The sequence below is a fragment of the Asterias rubens genome, chromosome 2 (genome assembly GCF_902459465.1).
Source record: "Asterias rubens chromosome 2, eAstRub1.3, whole genome shotgun sequence".
NCBI lineage: Eukaryota > Metazoa > Echinodermata > Asteroidea > Forcipulatida > Asteriidae > Asterias > Asterias rubens.
The window spans coordinates 4,892,918-4,914,963 of record NC_047063.1 but is presented as its reverse complement, the minus strand read 5'-3'; the positions used below and the strand labels follow the sequence as shown (position 1 = coordinate 4,914,963).

At 40.0% G+C, this 22,046-nt stretch overlaps 2 protein-coding genes across 3 annotated transcripts; one reads left to right on the top strand and one right to left on the bottom strand.

Annotated features, from left to right (window-relative positions):
• Positions 1 to 811: 811 nt before the first annotated feature.
• LOC117307096 (methionine aminopeptidase 2-like) lies at positions 812 to 18,149 on the bottom strand. Of its 2 annotated transcripts, none has more exons than XM_033791755.1 (11): positions 18,068 to 18,149; positions 13,584 to 13,745; positions 12,246 to 12,344; positions 11,463 to 11,712; positions 11,021 to 11,182; positions 9,827 to 10,008; positions 7,508 to 7,602; positions 6,014 to 6,214; positions 4,859 to 4,974; positions 3,122 to 3,252; positions 812 to 2,089 (listed from the first exon to the last, which is right to left on the bottom strand). In XM_033791755.1, exons 2-11 carry the CDS (start codon positions 13,726 to 13,728, stop codon positions 1,968 to 1,970), a joined length of 1,503 nt encoding a protein of 500 aa, XP_033647646.1. In that variant the 5' UTR covers positions 13,729 to 13,745; positions 18,068 to 18,149; the 3' UTR covers positions 812 to 1,967. The 2 variants fall into 2 exon arrangements, with proteins under 2 accessions (XP_033647646.1, XP_033647647.1); XM_033791756.1 differs by having other exon boundaries at positions 11,463 to 11,709.
• On the top strand, positions 14,532 to 15,395 carry LOC117307434 (C-type lectin domain family 3 member A-like). Its single transcript, XM_033792184.1, has one exon. The coding sequence runs from the start codon at positions 14,598 to 14,600 to the stop codon at positions 15,393 to 15,395; it is 798 nt and encodes a 265-aa protein (XP_033648075.1). The 5' UTR covers positions 14,532 to 14,597.
• Positions 18,150 to 22,046: the final 3,897 nt, after the last annotated feature.

The following is a 22,046-nucleotide window of genomic DNA, read 5'->3' as shown; positions in this document are numbered from 1 at the left end:
TAACAACTAATTAATCATAAATGCATACTTTGCCTTTCACTCTTCCAAACTTTTGACTTTCTCCAGCCTTCATTTTGCTGAAAAAATACTTATTTCAAAAAATCTTGTTGTTTAGATGATACAAAACTTCACTAAAAAATCTGCTTGCAGTATCTCACGCTCTGAACTTGGCATTTTCTCTCTTTCACTACTTCAATGAAAATATCTTTCATATATTTTTATAATCTTTCTTTGGGATTTAAATATTTTAAACGAACTTCTTTAGGTTTCTATCTATTACAGTCACTCATTCTGGTAGTGGTTATACATGCATTATTGACACTTAAAAGATCAATACTTTCAAAGGGGCGAACCTTTGTAGTCTGTTAAAAACCTTTATCAAATTCCACGTATTTGACAATACTGGTTCTAAATACAAGTGAAGCAAATACCATGTAGGCCTACAAGTTACTTCTGGTAGACAAATGTTGGTTGGATTTCATACTGGCTGCTTAAAGGAACACGTTGCCTTGGATTGGTCGAGTTGGTCTTTGAAAAGCATTTGTAACCATTTGTTATAAAATGCATATGATTAGAAAGATATTTTAAAAGTAGAATATAATGATCGACACAAGTATCACTCAAAATTGTGTGGTTTTCCTTTTACCTTGTTAAACACGGTCGGCCATTATGGGAGTCAAGTTTTTGACTCCCATAAATGGCCGACTGTGTTAGTTTGCAAGGTAAAAGAAAAAACATGCAATTTCGAGGCAAATGTGAATGGATCATTGTATTCTACTTTTAAAACATCTTTCTAACCATATGCATTTTATATCAAACTGTTACAAACTTTTTTGAAGACCAACTCGACCGATCCAAGGCAACGTGTTTTTGTTTACCTTTTTAAGGGACTAGTCTATTTTAGATGCATGCTTCACCTGAACTGGAATTAAATGAGTGATTAGGTAGTTTTAAGGGTTCAAAACAATTTCAGAAAAACCATTTGATAAAAAAAAAAAAACTATAAAGCTTTCAAGTGAAACTTCTGTAACTTTTTGATATGAACATGCTGGTTGTCACTTCTAACAATATTTTAGATTTTTCTAAATGATCTACATTATCAGTGCCATACATCCACGCAGCTCATCACCAAAACATGAACTGCTCCAACATTTGTGAAAACTGAGCTCAACTGAGTACACAGTATTGATCAACTTCAAGTTTTTTGTGTGTACCAAACCTAAAATGCCCAGCTTTGTGAGGTTTTTCGCAAAACAAAAAGAAAACGGAAAGTCTTTCCTATCTGTCAAAATGTGTGTTGATTTGGTACATCTCAAAGTCAACAGTATTTCTAGTGTGAGAGATAATGCCCTCTTGCTTTATTATCTACATGTATATGATGGGGCGTACATGTACGATTGTTGAAATTATTTTAGTACAGAAAATAGATCGTACATGTTCGACAATGACAAGTAAATCAAATAAATCATTCACGTGCAACCTTTGCACTTAAAAGAGTTAAGAGTTAAGTTCCCGGTTGAAAATGTGCATGATGTAAAGTCATTTGGCTGGTGACGGGTTTCTGCTAAGCACAATCCATTCTGTGCTTACCAGCACATAAGTTTGCTTAGCCATTACATGAGGTTCCGGGCCGCAGTGTGCCATTTCAAAAACTAGAGCAGGAATTAGCCGATTGAATTAAACAAACTCTTTTAATCATCAAACATATACTACTGATACACGAACCCCAAGTGTTGGATATCATCGGAAAGCTGTTCTTCTCCCGCATTCAGGTACATCAGGATGTTTTAAAGTCTCTGATATTTGGACTCTTCAAAGAGCAGCCGTCGATTTCACCAAACTCGTTGAGCTCAGTTCCGTATCCTTAGACGTTAAGACGCATTGAACCCATCCTAGGTAAGAATGTGTTACTCGTCCTAACTCGAGACAGGATTTCGTGAAATCGGCTGCAGGTCACACTAGCCTGCCTAGTAATCGGTACCTCGGCTTACCACTTCTTTACAGGTCGGGCGTAGCATGATCGTGTGCTCAAACTGAGCTGTGTAGCAGCCTTTGATGTCACATAGTGGCGGGTAGGCGTCTACTAACCCTGTAGCATCAAAAGAAGAACAAAACAAAAAGTAATTATTTAACTACGGCCTCAACCACACCTGTTTTGAGAAATCAAGTCAGAAGAGACAAACTCTGTCTTCATCTTTTATTTTCAAAGATGATTAAAAAACACAGGGATTGACTCTTGTATAATATTTATAATAAGCTCTTGTATAGTGCTTTCTCAGACCCAAAGGGTGTTATCAAAGCGCTCCATTGTTTTCCTGCAAGATATGCAGATCTACATTTTGAAATAGGAGACCTACATGTAATACTTCACATATTGCCATGTAATGGTATTCAAGGTGCTGTGGCGCAAAATTGGTACATGTACATGTAGATACCAGCGCTATATGAAAGTCCCGTACTATTTCAGACAACGATCTTCCTGTCAAGGGAATTCAACAAACTCCAACAAGGGGATATAACACCAAGCTGGCTACAGCCAATCTCTCTCTCTCATGCAAACATTGGTTCGACATCTATGATTATGAAATGCACAGATCAAGAAAATGTGACTCATTTACGACAACACTTATTCTAGTCAATGTTAAAGCCATTGGACACTTTCTGAACAGAACAAAAATTATAAGTTCACAGATTTACAAATAACTTACAGGGTTTACAGAAGGTAATGGTGAAAGACTTGAAATATTATTCCATGAAATGCTTTACTTTTTGAGAAAACATAAAAGCAATTATCCACTCTCGATATCGAGAATAACAGATTTATTTTAAACACATGTCATGACACTTTGAAACGTGCAGAAACAAGGGTGGGTTTTCCAGTTATTTTCTCATGACTCCGAAGACTAATTTAGCTTAAATTTTCACAGGTTTGTTATTTTATATATAAGTTGTGATACACAAAGTGTGGGCCTTTAAAAAATACCGTTTACCGATGTTGTGCGATTGCTTTAGTCAGTCATTAGATTGGTAGGATTCGATCGCATAACCTTGTGATTGCAAGTCCTGCAGTCTAACCACTAAATATCAACCACATGGAACACAAAGGCTGAAGTAACCTTACCTGATTCGCATAGATTCCTTAATGCCATCAGGTATTTTGTCTCTCCGATCCTGTCCAACCACCGTCTGCAGAATGCCAACGTGCCAAAATTACTGTTGATTTTATGCAGTAGGTTCTTCGATCTCGCCATCCTGGATGCCAGACAGAACATAAATAAAACATGGAATTAAATAACCGAGAAAATAATAGTAATAACTACATGTAGTTCTTACATTATAAAGTGCATTCACAAATACCTCAGACAATTTCGCTATTCCTATGGTGGAGAGCGCGTCACGTGTATAAACCTTTGTTTATGACCAGTAAAAAGTGTTGAAACATGGGCGTGATACGCGAGCTTGCACCTGTGATTATAAGACAGTTTCTTCATTCCTATTGGTCGAGAGCAACGGCCGGGACAGTTGTGCCACATCACGCTATACACGCGACGCGCACAGCATTCTCTTATAAGGAGTTGTTTACCCGAGGGCCTTACCATTTCATAGCTGGAGGGGTGATGTGTTGAAAGAAATCATAGAAAAATTAAAATTTTTACATTTATTTTACTTGTTGATGTTTTTTGACCGAAAAGGTATTTATGAATGGCAATCAAAGTGTGTTGAATCGGTTTTCAACTAGTGGTTTAAACCCGCCGAGGCCTGGTTCTTGATAATTTACCTCGACTGCGTCTCGGTAAAATTATCAAGAACCAGGCCTCGTTGCGTTTAAACCACTAGTTGAAAACCTCTTCACCACACATTGATTCCCTTATTTTAAAATAACAATGCACTTTACAGATCCCGCGGGTAGAATTCAGCTCTGGGCTGCCATGGTGCTCGAAAAGCTTTTTCATACACAAAGTGATAACCGTAAACGTTAGTACAGTGTATGTAAATCCAGGATTGGGAAAAAACAACTCAAATGAAGACACAATAATATATGGACTTTGGAAAACTACATATGTACAGAATGAACTGCAAGTAAACCAGTCTTGTAAAAAATGATAACAGAGTCAAGTAGTTTCATGGTAGAAAATACTTAGAGCACCAAACTCAAGCTTGGTGCTCCTGTTCGACAATAACAATTAAGCATACAGTTGAAAACAAATAACAATGAGTATAATAATGAAATATGTACGCCAGATAATTTAACTGCATTACAATGTACAAAATAGGCTATTTCAAAGATAATAACTATAGAGGATATACGTGCTAGTCAACATGCAGGGAAAAATGTTAAGCATAATGCTTTTGTGCATTTCCCTGAGACAGACAAGGACTTGGACACGACAAGGACAAAAAAAATGAGATGATTTGAGGAATGAATTTGGCCCAGTGATCAGGGGTGATAATATTGGAAGTGCTTTGAGACACCCTTCGAGTGTGTAAAGGGAAGGTACACGTTTGGTAATTACTCAAAATAAATATTAACTTATAAACTGACTTGGTAACGAGCATTGGAGAGCTGTTGATAGTGTAAAACATTGTGGGAAACGACTCCCTCTGAAGTAATGTAGTTTTTGAGAAAGAGGTAATTTCTTACTAAAATAATAAAAGACTTCTAGTTCTTGTCTGAAAGCACACAAATTCGTCCAACATGGGTGTTTTTACTGTCATAATTTTCTCGCAACTTCGATGACCAATTGAGCCCAAATTTTCACAGGCTTGTTATTTTATGGTTATGATGGGATACACCAAGTGAGAAGACTGGTCTTTGACAATTACCAAACATATGTACCTTCCCTTTAAGCTGGCTTACCTCAGTGGGACATGTCCAACTTCAAAGTTCTTCATGTAATGCGAGCATTCCATGTCATCATGTACCACTCCCTTTCCTGTACTGCCAAAAGTCTCGATGGCATAGAACTCATTCTCCTGAAATAGTCAGTCAAAGAAAGCAACTGCTTTAAGTTTTAATTGACAGTAGAAACACTGTAATAATTGAATAAATAATTATTGGCAGAGTATACTGTTCCAAACGTCGAGACCAAACCGGCTCTTCTCAGAGCCAACACTCGCACAAAAGAGATTTACATATGGTTGTACCCGCAAGTTTTCTATTTATTTATAGTTTTTCCTATTTCTCCAGATCATGCAAAACTTCAAACAATACATAATTAGTGGCATGTTATCTTAAATCCAGATTGGTCCATAAGGCCTTGTCAACAGGGCAATTTTTTTTTAGTTTTGTAATATAGAAAGGTTTGCGGTAACACCATGTTATGACTATCTCTAATGAGTTGGGGTGGTTCTGAAAAGAACCGTTGGTTTCAACTCGACGTTTCAATCAGTATGCTCTGATCGTCTTCTGGAGAAAGCTGGACTCTGATGCTGCATGCTGCTTAAGTACTGTGAAGGCGGATTAGCTTGGTGATGCACGAAAGCGGGAAAGAGAGGCAGAAATGGAGCTTGGTGATGCGTGGTGAAACCTGCTCTTAAGCCGTGGGTGGTGTGTGGGGGGTGTTTGCTCACTGAACTGTGTCAGTAGGATCAAGCACAGGGGATAGTGAGGGTGTGGGAGGTGATAGTGAGGGTGTGGGAGGGGATAGTGAGGGTATAGAAGACCCAGAGCAGTCTAAATAAATAAATAAAGGAGTGGGGGCCTAAGGTGACTGAGGGTATAGATGAGTTTTCTAGTTGCATAATTTCAACAACAGAGGGGCTTATTCGCATGCTACCGCATTGTTCTGAAACGCCCTCTATTTTTTACTGGTCAGCCGGACCACCTGGCAAGGTGTTTCAGCTGGTCCGCAGCCGCTTCAACTGGCATTTGGCCAGCGAACCACCACTAAGGTCGTACCGTGTACTTGTGCACATGGTTCAGTCTAAAATAACAAGTTTGCCGATTTTACTTAGGGCTAAAAAATCGGAAATTAGACTTAAATAGGAAGAATATCATGCTTGAGTAACCTACCTCCATCCTAGTAGCTTCTCCACCCTTGACGATGGGGACAGTCTTTCCAGCGTGTATCCGATACTGACCGATAGAGTGACCATTCAGGTTACGGATCGGCTTGACCTGGTACGTCTTCCCATTGAGCTCCACCTCATAGGATTCCATGACTTCTTGTATCCTCTCACCGACGTCGCATAATCTTACATCAATACCAGCCTCCTATTCATAGGAGTTTCAAGAAAGGAAAATAAACATTAGACCTTGCTATTCTCACAGCACAAGGTTTTGCCAACCGAGGTTTTGAAAACTTCGGAAAGCCATAAATGCAAATAAAAAAAAAGATGGCGGTTACACAAATATTTAAACTTTAATGTTGACAACAAACCAACAAGTCATAAGAGATATTTCAGCTTTACCGAAAAGGTTCAATTCAGTCACCATTTTTTGTTTAAATGATTGATTGTTTTGCGATTATTCAGCAGACCATGCTAATCGGTGCACTTTGTTTATCAACAATGGAAAGATCTACATGTATAACATGACCTGGAGGTGATTTTACTAAGAGCCAAGATTGATCTAAACTTCAAAGTAATCATAGTTGCTAAGAAAAGTGTTATGTCACAATACAAATCACTTTGGTGATACTGAAAATGTGTCTTGCGATGAATTTGATTGCTTTGTGAAACTGGCCCCAGGGTCCAACCAGACCCCTTGAATATGATCTTCTCATCGATGGAACTCAGCAAAACTCCCTCAAGGGGACGGAAACCCCAAGCCAGCAACAACCAATCTCTGTCATCATCCAAACATTGGTTGAAAGTCTATGATTATGAGTTGCACACTAAGCTTGGGCGATATCTCGATATAATAAAAAATTGCAATACCATTTCTTAAATGATTACCGTATCGTCTCGATATAATTAAAAATCGCAATACCATTTCTTAAATGATTACCGTACCGTCATGATTTTTTGATGAAGTTTCACGATGTCTTCCCTAATTGAGCCATCTTGCAAACACAAAGGGCTGTTTCAAAAAATATCAAGTCCCAGAACAAACCACAAGATTCCCCAATTGATCCCGAACTTTGAAGAAAAAAAAAAACCATCATAGACTTCAGGGCCCAGGTGGTCTCCCACAGACACCTGGACACTGCAGAAGTAATACAATGTATCATTTACCTCCCATGCGCGTGTGCCGCGAAATGCACACAACATTGGGATCATTACACAAACCACAACCCATCAGTAGTACTGTTTTGTGAATGAGAGGTCACCCCACGTGCACTATGGCTGCTTATGGCTGCATTATGGCTGCCCTAGCTTATTGCACACATCAGTAAGCTGTGATTCAGTAACTCGACTCATTGTGAAGTCAGTGGTTCGCTTGGCAGGATTCAAACCCACAACCTTCTGATGCAAGTCCTGCGGTCTATAACCACTTGTGAATGTCATGATGGCGCAATATAATGACTAAATAACTCTCGACATGAAACTAGACAGACGCTCTTACCTTAATACCAGTGTTAGTTGCATCTTTCACTGCTGCCAGGAGTTGATCGTATTTAGGGTTGAATGCCACAGTGAATGCACAGTCAATGATTCTTCCTAAAGAATAAACCAGGGTTGATATTGTAACAGTTATAGTAGTGTTTTAATATCTTAGTGTCTTTGTATTTTGAATGCCACAGTGAATGCACAGTCAATGATTCTTCCTAAAGAATAAACCAGGGTTGAAATTGCAACAGTTATAGGCCCATTTAAGTGTTTTAACGTCAAAGTGTCTTTGTATTTCTGGTTTGACTTCAACAAACACATATGTATCATAGAACATGTTTCACATCATATAAGGGAATCAATGTGTGGTGAAGAGGTTTACACCCAATGAGACCTGGTTCTTGATCAAGAACCAGGTCTTTGCGGATTTAAACCACTAGTTGAAAACCGATTCAACACACTTTGATTCCCATTCATAAATCCCTTTTCGGTAAAAAAACATCAACACTTTTTGGTCAAAAAGTAAAATAAATGCAAATTTTTACATTTTTCAATGATTTCTTTCAACACAACACCCCTCCAGCTATGAAATGGTAAGGCCCTCGGCCCCCGATCGAGTAAACAACTCCTTATAAGAGAATGCTGTGCGCGTCGCGCGTATCGCGTGATGTGGCACAACTGTCCCGGCCGTTGCTCTGAACCAATAGAAATGAAGAAACTGTCTTTATGCACACACGGTGTGGGATGAGATTCTACCCCCCCCCCCAAGCCGTGGACAGCATCTTCTAAAGAAACATTTACCGATTGTCTATTCTCTTTTTGCAACTTTGTTCCCTCTCTCGTCACTTTCTTAATTTGTTTTATCTGCGCATTGTATATTCTGCCTTGTTTCTTCATGTTTGTTTGGATCTGAACACACTCCAGTAGAAATCAATACGAAACAAACTGACAAACACTGTCTTTATGCACAGGTGCAAGCTCCCGTGTCATGCCCATGTGTCACGCACTTTTTAAACAAAGGTTTATACACACCCATGTGACGCATAAATTTCTAAATAACAGATTGTGGAAGAGCGGAAGGCCTTTGAAAAAAGAATATGAAGTATAATGTGTATAGTAAACAACATAACTGCAATACCATGAGCAATTTAAAATAGAAGGACCTCCTCTTATCGTAGTTTTAGCAGTTGGTTTTCATTTCTTATAAATACTACTGATAAATACTACTGAATCAGAACGAATAATCAAGCTAGCTTCACAATCTGTGATTTTAATTACATATCAACAGAAATCATGCAAATTAAAGAAAACTTTCAAACCCGATGCAAATTTAACATGATTACATATAGTTGTGGTACATGTACGTGCTGCAAAAACATAGGATTTGAACTGCCTCTAGATATTGGGCAATTTCGGTAGTCTAGTTGGTAAGACAACGGAGGAAGGAAGAGAGGGATTTCAAAAGTCGAACCCGTGGTACCGCGGTCGTTTATCGACACCTCGTAATCACCCACATACATGTACCTTACACAAACAATGGGCGACCTGGGGTATGTGAGTTTGCGTGTGCGCACTTGATTCTTCACGCAACTATGGTGTTGTATGTCGTATGGATATAATAAAGAAAAAAACTACTATTTTTGAGACCTGATAAATAGTGAAGTACACTTTCGCCCACCAAAACGAAAAACATAATTGAATACCAACCACCCTCGTGTGCTAATACACAAATTTTGAACCACCGCTAGTGACAGGAAAGTTGGAAAAAAATGTAAAAAATATGCTATGATATTTCCATGTTAACACCACAAACGGTAAATGAAGAAGTGTATATTCACAATTCTTGTCTCCAATGATTCCACTTTACACGAAGGCAACGGTGCAGAGTGGTGGTACCACACCTTCCGTACAAAGAGATCTAAGCGCGCTCACTAATCAGCTGTCCTGCAGGAGGTCTCCTATCTTTTTCCACTGGTCAGACAGGGGCATTGCCAGGGTTTTCTTTCGTTGGCGGGCCGTTCGAGCTCCTCCTCTTTCTTCCTCCATGGTAAGACACTGCTCTACAATTGCAAGGGTCGTGGGTTGAAATCCCATCCGAGTAAGGCCAAGTAAAATAAATAACATGTTGCTCGTCCCCGCCCGCCTGGGACCTCCCTAACCAACTTTTCAAAAAGTCCGGACGAGCATTATGTTATTTATTTTACTTGGTCTAATATGCATGTAAGATTTTTTTCACAGGACTCGGTATAGTACCGAGCACACATGTACAGTGCTCACACAAAACGGTGTATGGGTAAAAACCAAAATTAATATAAGAAAACTTGACAATATTTACCATTGATGTGTGTTCCAAAGTCAATCTTGCATACGTCATCATATTGTAATACGGTTGAGTCCCCAGCATTGGGCGTGTAGTGTGCAGCGCAGTGGTTGATGGAGCAGCCGGTCGGGAAAGCTAAGCCAGCCTTCAAACCATTCTCATTAATCAACTTCCTTGATGCCGTCTCTAACCTTTCACTGTGGTGACAGAAAATGTAATCAGGTGTGAATCAATGGGGACATTTCATTAAGGCCAATATCACAACAAGATGTTAACATTGCTGCTTTTGACAAAAGTTGATGATATCTACAACAAGGACTTAAGCAGGGTTAGTTTCGGCATACAAGCACTTTACAAACCCTGTACATGTTCACGTAGGTGCCATTTTTCCTCGTCAAAAGGTTGGCCATGCTGGAGGTGAACTTTTGCATTGTTTTGTAAGAGAAGGTAATACCTTCACAATCCTCGCTACCAAAGCTTACCATTGAACTTGAAATGTACACGTACAACGAGCCCAACTGTCTGTAGTGTGGGAATCTAATTTGAGTTGCACTGGATAGTACAAAATCAAGCACCTTTACTTTTATCATTATTGTATCTTTTTTGGTAATGAAACCAGTTACTTTGCACTTTAACCAGAAGATGCGTGTGAAGAGAAGATGTTTAAATCTAGTCCAGGACAACCAGCAGACAAAAACATTCCCGGATGAGCTTACCACCCACTGTTGATTCGAGAAGTTCACAGCGCCCGGCTTCGTTTGTTTATAAACTGCAGAGACTTGCACCTGTTTCAGACAGGCGTTTCAGAGTTCCGTCAAACCAAATTTTGAATGAAGTACATGAAAAGTCTGACGTCTGAAACAGTAAGGACCGACTTGATGGGCTTTAAAGTCAAAAGATTGACTGTTTCAGATGTTTGGAACAACTCTGCAGGGCCTTGGTTTCACACGTCGATCTTGTCATAGGCCGAGCCAATGTAAGTGTTATGTTTTAAAAGTTGGCTTGTCTATTACTAAAATTGATTTTGGTCAACCTAGAGTCGCTCCTCATCTATTTGGTTCGGCGCGACTCTGGCGATCCCTATATGTATCTTCTGGAAAACAAGCCAACACTCTGGCCCAAAGCGGGATCCGAACCGAAGTACCCAATATTATTCAAAATCTACCTCACAAATGGCCTCTTGTAAATCATCCTACGACGTTGACCTACCAGATTTCAATCATAGTGAGTCCAGGTTTGATGAAGCTCTGTACATGCTTGCGGACCTGCCTGTGAGCCTCGGCAGCCTGCCTCAGATCGTTGTAAACATCATTATGAGCGCTGTTTAAGGCTTTCTTCTCCTCGCTCATCATACGCCAAGCTGCGGTCCGGCTGCAAATCACGAGACAAAATTTGAAAACAAAGAACATATAAATTTACCCTGATTTATAAGCGTCTGTCCAAACACTTCAGACAATTTGGAGGTTACATGTATCTGTCAATTATTTATATTTGAAAGCAGCACTTTGGACACTTTCAGCAAATTTAGAAACTCCAGTTTTTCTGGCTAATTCCACTCTGCATTTTTAAAGAGTTTCCTAATAATGAACGTGTTTTACAACCACAAACCAATGGAACCGAAGACTGAAGACACCACCACATCATTTCTTACCCATTCACTTCTGGATGTTCCACCACTTGACCCTCTGGATAGACTCCCTCGGGAAACAATTCTGAGATTGGGACTGTAGGGGGGTCAGTCTGCTTCTTGGAAGCTCCAGATTTTCCCAAGGCACCTTCCTCGCTGGTCTTCTCTCCTCCCCCTTCTCCGCCTCCAGCTCCGCCCTTCTTCTTCTTCCTTTTCCTCTTCTTTTTGCTATTTTCGCCATCCCCTTCCCCATCTGCTTCTTTCTCTTCATCTGCTAAAAATAAAATAAAAAAAAGAAAAAAGATATAAATAAGTCTTTGAAAAGATGTATATATAAATTGTTGCAAGGTACAATGTAAAGAATTGTGTGTCTTTATCAACAAATGGTGGGTTAGAAATATGCTAGAAATATGCTAGAAGCACGTTTGACTAGCCCGCAGCACTCTTGACTAGTGACTCATCCTTCGGATGGGACGTTAAGCCGTTGGTCCCATATGTTACATGTATGTAACGCATGTAAAAGAACCCAGTGTACTTATCCAAAAGAGAAGGGGCTCGCCCCGGTGTTCCTGGTCCGATCGGCAATAAATTGCGCCACAGCACCTTGTAAAGCATTACATGGCATGCTATCAGAACTAGGTCTCATAATTCAAAAGTAGTCTCACATCTGGCAGGAAATTATAATGTTACAGCGCCAGGAGCGTCACTGAGTGACGGACATGTGCACTCTATAAGAAGCCACAATTATTATTATTTTATTATTATTACGTACGCCGGGCTGGTGTCTAAATCGAACCCTGCTCTTACCATCATCTAGACTTTGCTTCTTGACGTTTTCAGTGATTTTATCGACTCCTCCATTAATGACTTGACCATCATTCCCTTCAGCTTCCACTACAGCTTCTCCTACATAGTAAACAAAAGCGTTTTTTTTATTTTTTTTATTTGTTAAACAAACACTGATACAATTCTAAAAAGTTGCAATACTAGACATGCCACTTTCCTTGCCAATGTTTAAAAGATAAAGAAATGTTGGAAGTGGCCAATCATAACACAATTGGGGAATTCTTTTTCCATTTCTTTTTGTGGTACTGTTTAAAGAAGATATTATCAGTGGTCAGCTTAAAAGTTGGATTTATAGGGCTACATGTACACGATGCATATCATCTACTCTGGCTTTGTTGGATTCTTAATTAGGGATGGGCTTCTCATTTGGTGTTAACAAGTAAGAAAATACTTCTTGACTAACAATCACAATGATGACCAATGACACAAAATACTGTGAAAGGCAGTGGACACTATCGGTAATTACTCAAAATAATCATCATCAAAATACCTTTCATGATTACGAGTAATGGGGAGAGGTTGATAGCATAAAACATTGTGAGAAACATTCCTCAGTTTATTTGCCATGCTGGCTCTAAACTCACTGAATTAAATTCGAGTCTACCTCGTTACAGCCTATTTCATTGTTTTATTGGTATCTTCGTGTTTAAATTTTTGGGGAGGGTCTTTGACTCAAGTTTCTTGCTTTACAATAAAATGGCTGCAGCCAACATGGCCAATGGTTAACGAACTGCCAGTGCCTGATCGTAATTTGTAAGTGAATTGGTGAGAAGATGAGGAAGAGTTTCTCATAAAAAAAAACCCTGAAGCAATTACTAAATGGCCTGCTGAATGCTGGATCATTCATGGAATGGATTGAGTAGATAATTTTGATTTATTTTAGTTTCAAAATCAAATATAGTATAAATTTTAAACAAACATCTTGTCTTATTTTTCATGTTTTCCAAGGATTAATTGAAACTAACCATAAAAAAAATTCATATATTTCATAATAATAAAATTAAACAAAAACAAAAACCCAGACGTTTGTCCGGTATATGGGCAACGTGCCACACCACACACTAACCAGCAAACCTGTATTGTATGTATGCTACTGTGCAAACTCAATCTGTATACCACAGACCTATGCCATGCTCGGAAATTCCCATGCTCAATGCATGCATTCCAAACATACCCCAACCCTAGTTTCCGATGTGAAGCAAGTTGGTTTAAAACGTACTGCATGCATTGCAAGAAACGCAAACGTGTCTAAAAAATAATGATAAATATAACCTGTTAGTGTTTAAACTAAGACATTACCTGTCTTCTTCTTCTTGCGCCTTTTCTTCTTCTTCTTCTCACCCACCAGCTCTCCATTCTCTACGTTCTCTTCATCTTTCTCTTCCATCTCTTCCTTTTTTTCCAGGTCTTTTTCCGCAGCCTTTGGTTCTGTGATTGTCGCCATATTGCTCGCCGTGTGACCTACATATCATTTTACCAAAGGAAATACTGTCGCATCTACCAATGCACACACAATCAGTTTTCTAATGGGAAACTGTGTCGCCCGTAAAGAGAGAGTCGTCGACGAGACAGGACGCCCTCAAACGTCAAAGATTAGGCAATGTCAATAAAGTTGACTTTGGGACTTCGGCTAACGGACCCTTTGAAGCAATCCAGCCAGAATGTCGAGCCATCAATTCAGAAATATAGCCTGAACATCTGACGTCAAGGTTCCGTTTATTTAATATTTAATAAAGGTTATGAGCGAAATAACCCTCCCCTTTTGAGCGGGGGAGAGACTCGAGACCACTCTATACCCGAGAATCATTAAACGAAATAAATAGCGAAATACTGATTCTCTTCAAAGTTGTGCACAATAAGTACTTCACTATTGCCAGTTATTGAGTCAGTAGGCCTACTGTCTTTCATACACTTCTAGTTCTAGTTTTAACATAGAGGGCAAGGTCCTGCTGTATGGTTTTAACAAGTGAAATGATCCTGGAAAGTGTTGTTGTTACCCAAGCGGCGCGTGCGGGCACTCCGTTGTTGTAATTGCCCGTGTGTATTACCATAATGCGGCTGTGCTCACTGATGAGCACGCCCGGCGTCCTTTTCGGCCACGTTATTGTCACGTATAAGGGGCCTTGTGACTACCAATGCATGTTTCCTAGCAACGACCAGTAAACAATTTCGTTAATTACCCAACACTTATAAACCTTGAGCTGAATACTCTTATGTTATTCAACTAAAAGGCCAGTGGAACACACGATAGCCATCTTGTCCCTTTGGTTTGGCTTTTTAAAATTTGCTGTTTGCGTGCATCGCAAAGTGACAATGTCGGGATTATTGTCTTCTCAAAAGAATTTCTTGCTACAAATCGTTTTGTTTGTTCTCCCCGTAGAGATGCTCCAAGCCGGGTGTCCACCGGGATGGCTTGCCTGGCAGGACTCGTCCTGCTACCTCTTACTGCCCGAGAGAGTGACTTGGGACCGGGCTTCGGAAACTTGCGCCGAGCTCGGGACCCATCTGGTCGTCCCAAACTCAAAGACCGAAGATGACTTTGTTTGGCGCGAAATGAAGCTACAGTTGGGGATAGAAGTTGACAATAAAACCGAACATCTGGTGGAACTCTGGATCGGCTGCAAGGATATCTTCAACAATTCCGGGCAGTTGTTATGCTCCGGGGTGAACGGGGATCCAGCTTTTAAGAACTGGGCCGGACCGGAACCAGATTTGGAGTCGCAGGAGTGCGTGCGGATGTCCGAGAAATATGGGGGGAAGTGGGGAGATAAAGAGTGTGATGATGTGAAGTTTGCTGCTTGTGAGTTGGAGGTACCTCCCCGCCCGCGTCGGCCTGCCAGGATCTTCAACCAAGTACCACATTACTGTCTGCTCAACCGTCAGATCAAGAGCTACCCGGTCAGGGAGTCCATGGCGTGTGGTGTGGCATGCTGGTCGGAGCCTCAATGCCGCTCCTTCAATCTCTTGAAGCAGGGAGGGGCTGATGACCATGTTGTATGCCAGCTCAACAGTGCGACCCGTCTCGAGAGTGACGTCACTGATATCGCCCGATTTGAAAACTGTTTCTACTATGAGCCCGTGAGTGAGCAAGGACTCCTCAAGTTCTGCTGACATTACACGTGAATCACATTCAGGCCTATACTCAGGCAGCGCCTCACGACACTGGATATTAATATAATACAGTTACTGACAAGAAAGAAAACAATACATTACCCTTGTCGCACAAAATGTGTGCTTTCAGATGCAATTTAAATAATTTATTGAGAAATTACTTCTTTCTCAACGTTACTTCAGAGGGAGTCGTTATCTCACAATATTATCTCACGCATTGCTCGTTACCAAGTAAGTTTTAATGCTACAATGTTTGAGTACAAACTACCATTATCGTCATGTGCCTTTAACACCAAAATACAGGAACCCTAAACTCGGTTTTTTAATAAAACTTTCAACCGTGCAGAATCTCGTTAAAAGAACTTGTTTGACATCATATGGCTTATCCCATTAGGATTTACCCCCCCCCCCCCTAAAAAAAAGAAGCGTTAATGGACTGACGTTTCAACCATAGCAGAGTCTTTCTCGATGTCTACAACACAAACATGAACAGGTAACTACGGTACGTGTAACATAAGCAGTTGACTGGAAAAACATGAGCAGGGAGATATTATAGTAAGAAAGCACTTAAGTTTGTGGCAGTTATTATTGAATGAAATGCGACATTGATATGGCGGACTCTAAGTCACGTTTAAAATGTTCTGCTTAACACGTGTAACTACACACAATCGTTATTTTACCATTACCCGATGACAGGTCATTTTGCCAATTAAAAAAAAAATCCACACACTCAGGTAACAATTAAGACCAAAAGGGTAATCAAAGACACTTGGTTATTTAACATGTCCCCAGGCAATTGTATGTAATTATATCGCTTGATGGATCACTTGACCAGATATTAATGTGTTTTGATGGCTTCAAGTTAGCAAAAAAAAAAAAAAAAAATCAATTCCAAAATGTCCGAGCAATTGACATCTTCTCTGGTTTTTAATTTTCGCAGTTTTGTCGAAGATTGTTGTTTATAGCCTGGGGGTATTAAAATGATTGCCATTTTGTTCGAGTACATCAGTGAATTAATTCGGTGGCTTCAAGTTTCCTGTTTCTGTGCAGGGAATCTGTTTGGAGAATATCGCAATTGAAAAGTGTCAGTCGGTTTCATAGTGAGGTGATGAGGGTCGGTTTTCGACTCTGAAGTATTGACCTTAGACTTTATAATAGCGTTGCTAGATTCAGTTCTTAAATTGTATGTATGGCTGGCCAAGTGACTCTGTTTGGATGGGAAGTGGGTTTAGAGGGTTCTTTCCTAATCAGATGGGTTTTCTTTGCTTTCTAGAACATTGTGTACAGGTTGTCTAATAATAAAATATAAAAAAAACAATACTCATGGCTGCCAAATAATTATTTTTTTGATTCTGTGGAAAAAGTTTCAGATGTATGGATATCTTATGGACTCAACTTTTGTATGATACTCAAAAAGTCCGAAAATAATTCATGCTTTGGTGGTGAGCACTGCTCACTTTTGTAAAGAGAACGGAAATTGGTTGGGCAGGAATTATCCTACCACTTGGTAAAGCTTCAGAGGACTTTTTGAGTAGGTAAGACTTATCCCTCTAAGCCATGTAAAGACAGGGTAGACTTTTGGTAATACATGTATTGTCAAAGACAAGATCCTCACAACTTTTGAATATTGCCTCAGTTGGTCATCAAAGTTGCAAATTAATATTAAAAGAAGAGCACCCTTGCCCGAAGCCTTCGCAGATAAATATGTTGAGTAAAAATTACCTCTTTATTCAAGGGTTCGTTTCTAAAAATTTGTTATACAACACTTCCAACAAGCCCGAGATTAACGTATACAAAATCTGACAAAACATAAACCGTGTGCTATTGTTTGATATACAATGATGTGACCTCATAATTGGGATGAATTGTTCAAAGGATAGTTGGTCCATGTGATTTGGTTTCGTTTGTTAGAATTGAATCTGAAATGGCAATTGGGTCAACAATTGATTGTGTGTGTACATTAATCAGGTCACCCAAATCTTTGTTTCCGCCTGAAAATACAAGCACAGACCTTGAAATGAACCGGTATATTAATTTTGCTGTTCCTTGTGATGGTATGAGTTTAATTATTTAGAGTTGGAGATCCGCTGTTAACTTATGTTCCTTAGCAACAGTTTTAATATACACTTCTCGTGAACCTAAGGGTGCTTTCGAATAGCTTTGACGTCATTCAAGGGGCTCATCCGGGTCAGCCCCCAGTGCTCGCTTGTTGAGTCGGTCACTTGGGGGCGACTCGAGGTGCATGACGTCACCACGACAGGGCGAGTGTGATTGTTCGACTAGCTCTTGTCGGGGGCTCACCCGAGTGAGTACCGCGGGGTCGACCCAGGGAAGCTAATCGAACGCACCCGCAGTAAGTTGTACATTGCGCGTGCACACTTACACAACTGATGAGCAAAATGAGGGAATTCGCGCATTTTTGTTCATGGGCTGATGGTGACGTGACCCTAACGAATCTAGTGAACAACTGTGTTATGGCGTTGACATTGTAACATTAAAGTCTCGAGTATTCGAAATTAAGTTTAGTCGATGATAATTGCCGTTCACTGGGGGGGGGGGGCACGCTGTGCTCATCGGCGGTATCAAAACTGAACATGCTTAAAAACAAAGTTGGATTTACACATACATGTAGTATAGGAGGAGCACATGGTGCACCAAGGGGCATAACTAACCTTCTCACCAATTGCTCTAAGCAGCGTTACCGAGGCTCCGTGCGGTCTGCTGTCTCAACTATACTCCACTTCACATTGAGGCTGGAGGGGAAAAAGTGTTAGGTCATTTTTAATATCAGTTTACTATGCAGTGACGTCATAATGCCGCCATATTGAATGTAAACCGATGATGAAACAAATGAAACACGGATTTGTACGGGCGGCGCACATTGGTCAATAAACAACTTCCGTTTGATCGGCTCATATTATGCACAATGGCTATTAACAATGTTGCACTTCACTTTAATTCAAAGAAAGTATAACACAGCAATAGTTTTACATTCATTGCCGATCTAAAAATCGACGGTGATCACAAGAAATAAACACCTGGACAGAAATTACACTAAAACACTTGTGAAGTCTATCAATACTTTTGTCCCTGAGCAACATACTGCAAAAACCGGGGTGTCAAAATTGACACAATGGGTGTTGTCGCAATAGATACCGAAGAGAGAATAAAAATGGCAATCATAGGGTGTCCTTGAGCCACAATTATTGCTGTTATTATTAAAATAACACGAGTGTAATTGTTTTTGCAGAAGTAAGTGTCATTTTAACACCTTATCGTGGTGTAAATTTCGATTTGTTTTTGTATCTATCTGTGACAACACCAATGGTGTCAATATAAAACCTTAGTTTTAGCAGTAGGGCCTAGAGTTATTGTCACCCCCTGTTTAAACGGCACTGGATGAATTGGTAATTACTCAAAGTAATTGCTAGCATAAAAACTTACTTGGTAACAAGCAATGTATAGCTTTGGGTAGTTTTAAACATTGTGAGGAACGGCTTCATCTGATGAAACGTAGTTTTTGAGAAAGAGGTTATTTCTCACTCAAATATTAAAATATTGCAGGCCTGAAGCCTGTTTGAGGCATATAGACGCAAACAGATTTGTGCAACAAGGGTGTTTTTTTTCTTTCATTACTTTTGAGCGTGGAACAATGGGAGACTTTCCGGGACGATAGCGGGCAGCAGACTTACCGGGTAAATCCATTGTTCTCAGAATTATGGGCATGTTCAGAACTATGTGAACAATGGAAATTTACCCGGTAAGTCTGCTGCCGCCTAGCGTTGGAAAGTCTCCCATTGAGTTAATTTTTTGTTACAGATTTGTTATTTAATTATGCATATTCGGGATACACCAAGTGATAATACTGTTTTTGACAATACTTCCAAGGGTGTCCAGTGCCTTTATCTATAGGGAATTTCGATTATTATACATTTTCAAAGTATAATGTTTCTGTTCAGGGATGCAATTACTCACTCAGTATAATGCGATATTTATACTCTTAGCACGATCACACTCCGATGATTGCGTCCACAGTATTAAATCGGTGTTTTTTCCCTTCTCTTTCTTCATAGATACTTAAGGTGTCTAATTGGTAATGCCAGAATAAGGCCGGATCCGAATTGGCGGCTACGGCCACGGCTACGGCCGGATCGCCGCGTCATCATGCATTGAAGTATAGGACACCCTTAGCAACACCCCTGGCAACGGTCGTAGCCGCATCCGTAGCCACCAATTCGGACACGGCCTAAGTCTCAATGAGTGACAGGCAGATTATTGTCAAACAGGCCCTCTGGGGACGAAACTGAGTTATCTGGATTCCAAGGCCCATCGAGGAATCAAATGATTTAGCTTTTAGCGTCAAGTGACATTTAGCTCGCAGTGCAGAAAAGCGCCATTAGAATCGGGTATAGATAGAAACATCTTGGCGCCTGCGACAACAATCCATTTTTCAAAACAGATACCAAAAGAAGGCACGCCAAAAGGAAAATGTGTGCGGAGTGTGTTCAGCATGTTTTTTGGGGTTTGTGGGTTTAAGGTAATTACATTAAGTTCTAAACAGCATATATTCAAACTTTGGTTTCCACATTATAACTGTTAGACGGTTTCATTGGTGTTTAAAGGCTCTGCACACTAATTGTAGTAACTAAAGAGCAATGGTGAGCTGTTGATAGTATAAAACATTGCAGGAAACTGCTCCATCTATAAGTAACGTAGTTTTTTTAGACAGAGGTAATTTCACACTATATTATTAAAAAACTTCAGGCCTGAAGCCTTTTAAAGCATCTTAAAGCACACCTCTCGCAACTTTGAAGACCGATTGAGTAAAAATGTTCCACATATTTCTTATATTATACATATTGTATTAAGATACACCCAATGTTGACAATTTACCAAGGGTGCACAGTGCCTTTACACTCACTTCGAACTGGAACAATATCGCATGTCGCTGGGGAAAAATAAACTATATCAGAACCATTTCAGTCGGTGATAATATGCAACGGAGAAAACGTGTGCGTGATCATTGGTAGTTTCACAGATTGGTTGTAGGGTGTACCTTTATTCAAACATTGACTTAAGTTTGTATAATACAAGTTGTAAATTCAGCATTAAGAATGTGAAAAACTTCAACTATAATCTATTGCGGGGACAACCAAGTATACACAACTGTGTATTACACCGGTGTGGCAGGAGATTCTCTCCCCCCCCCCCCAATATCTAATTTATACCCTTCACAAGTTGTCAATTCAACATTAATAATGTGAAAAACTTCAACTATAATCTATTGCGGGGACAACCAAGTATACACAACTACTATTACACCGGTGTGGCAGGCGATTCTCTCCCCCCCCCCATATCTAATTTATACCCTTCACAAGTTGTCAATTCAACATTAATAATGTGAAAAACTTCAACTATAATCTATTGCGGGGACAACCAAGTATACACAACTGTGTATTACACCGGTGTGGCAGGAGATTCCCCACCCCCATATCCAACCGAAGGCGAACTCAACACAATTGCTTCTGATTGCGCCCTCTTTTGAATCACACGAATGATTGTACGTCACACCACCGTGCGGATCATGCGATAGAGTTTTTATGAATGTTTGCGCGTCAAACTACCATGAAGAAATTAACAAACCCACAGTGATACAAAAGTAGGCCAACCCATCTTCGGATAAAAAATGCTTACTGTCACAAGATCCAACTGGTTTAAGAGTGAAAATGTGTGTCGAACCATGTGAAAATTTCACACTGGATAAAACAAAATGGTGGCCACAGAGAAAGTTTTTCGTCGTGACTTCATGCACCTCGGTCAGCCCCAGAGAGCCCATTCCACAATCATGGCACTTGGGGATTGACCCTGATGGTGAGTCCCACAACGGACGTCAAAGCTAATAAATCGAACGCACCCTGGAAGCTAATCGAACGCACCCAATGAATGCTCGCACTTCAAACACCTTTTAAATTCCACAGCTTGACTTTTTCACATTCAGCCATTTTGTATGGAGCCCGCTGACGTAATCTCGCACCCGTCAAAAAACCACAACAACACAAAAATAAACAAAGACGACGTCACAACCGAATCTATTAAGCAACCATTGATGCAGATTTTTCGTGAGATGTTCAATATACGCGAAGGTAGTGGCTATTCATTGGAATTCCACGTCTGACGCAAAATGCAGAAATCTAAATATTATTCCAGAACCCTGGCGTTCGCTTGACAAAAGCAATTTTCTATTATCTTATCTCTGCTCGTGACCATGACATTAAAGAATTTTCCTGTTGGAAACCGGCATAATAAACTCTTTGTAAACGCGGTGGGGAGCATTACAGCACAGATGTATCTCAGCATAATTAGATGTGGTGCCTATGAAACTCTCATATTGAATTTTTGTTTTTCTATAAAGAGTATGAAAAAAAACGTCATATTGAATTGAATTGAATATTGAGGCTGGATGTCTGATATCAAGTTCGTTTTGACTATGGTGATGTAACAGTTTGGGTTGTAATGAGCTGGGTTTTGGTTGGGTGATGGGACTCCATTTAAGGGGGGGGGGGGCGCTTGGAGGGTAAACGTACCCACGATGCGATTGATGCATGATTGATAACGGTATCAATATAAGACGTAAGGGAATGGTTCAGTTTA

What these genes read in the sequence shown, in the direction of transcription:
- LOC117307096 (XM_033791755.1), bottom strand. Translation starts at nt 13,728, where the DNA reads ATGGCGACAATCACAGAACCAAAGGCTGCGGAAAAAGACCTGGAAAAA. An exon ending in GCGCAAGAAGAAGAAGACAG is followed by an intron (nt 12,345 to 13,583) that starts GTAATGTCTTAG and finishes TTTACTATGTAG; the next exon opens with GAGAAGCTGTAGTGGAAGCT. An exon ending in GAAGCAAAGTCTAGATGATG is followed by an intron (nt 11,713 to 12,245) that starts GTAAGAGCAGGG and finishes TTTTATTTTTAG; the next exon opens with CAGATGAAGAGAAAGAAGCA.
- LOC117307434 (XM_033792184.1), top strand. Translation starts at nt 14,598, where the DNA reads ATGTCGGGATTATTGTCTTCTCAAAAGAATTTCTTGCTACAAATCGTT.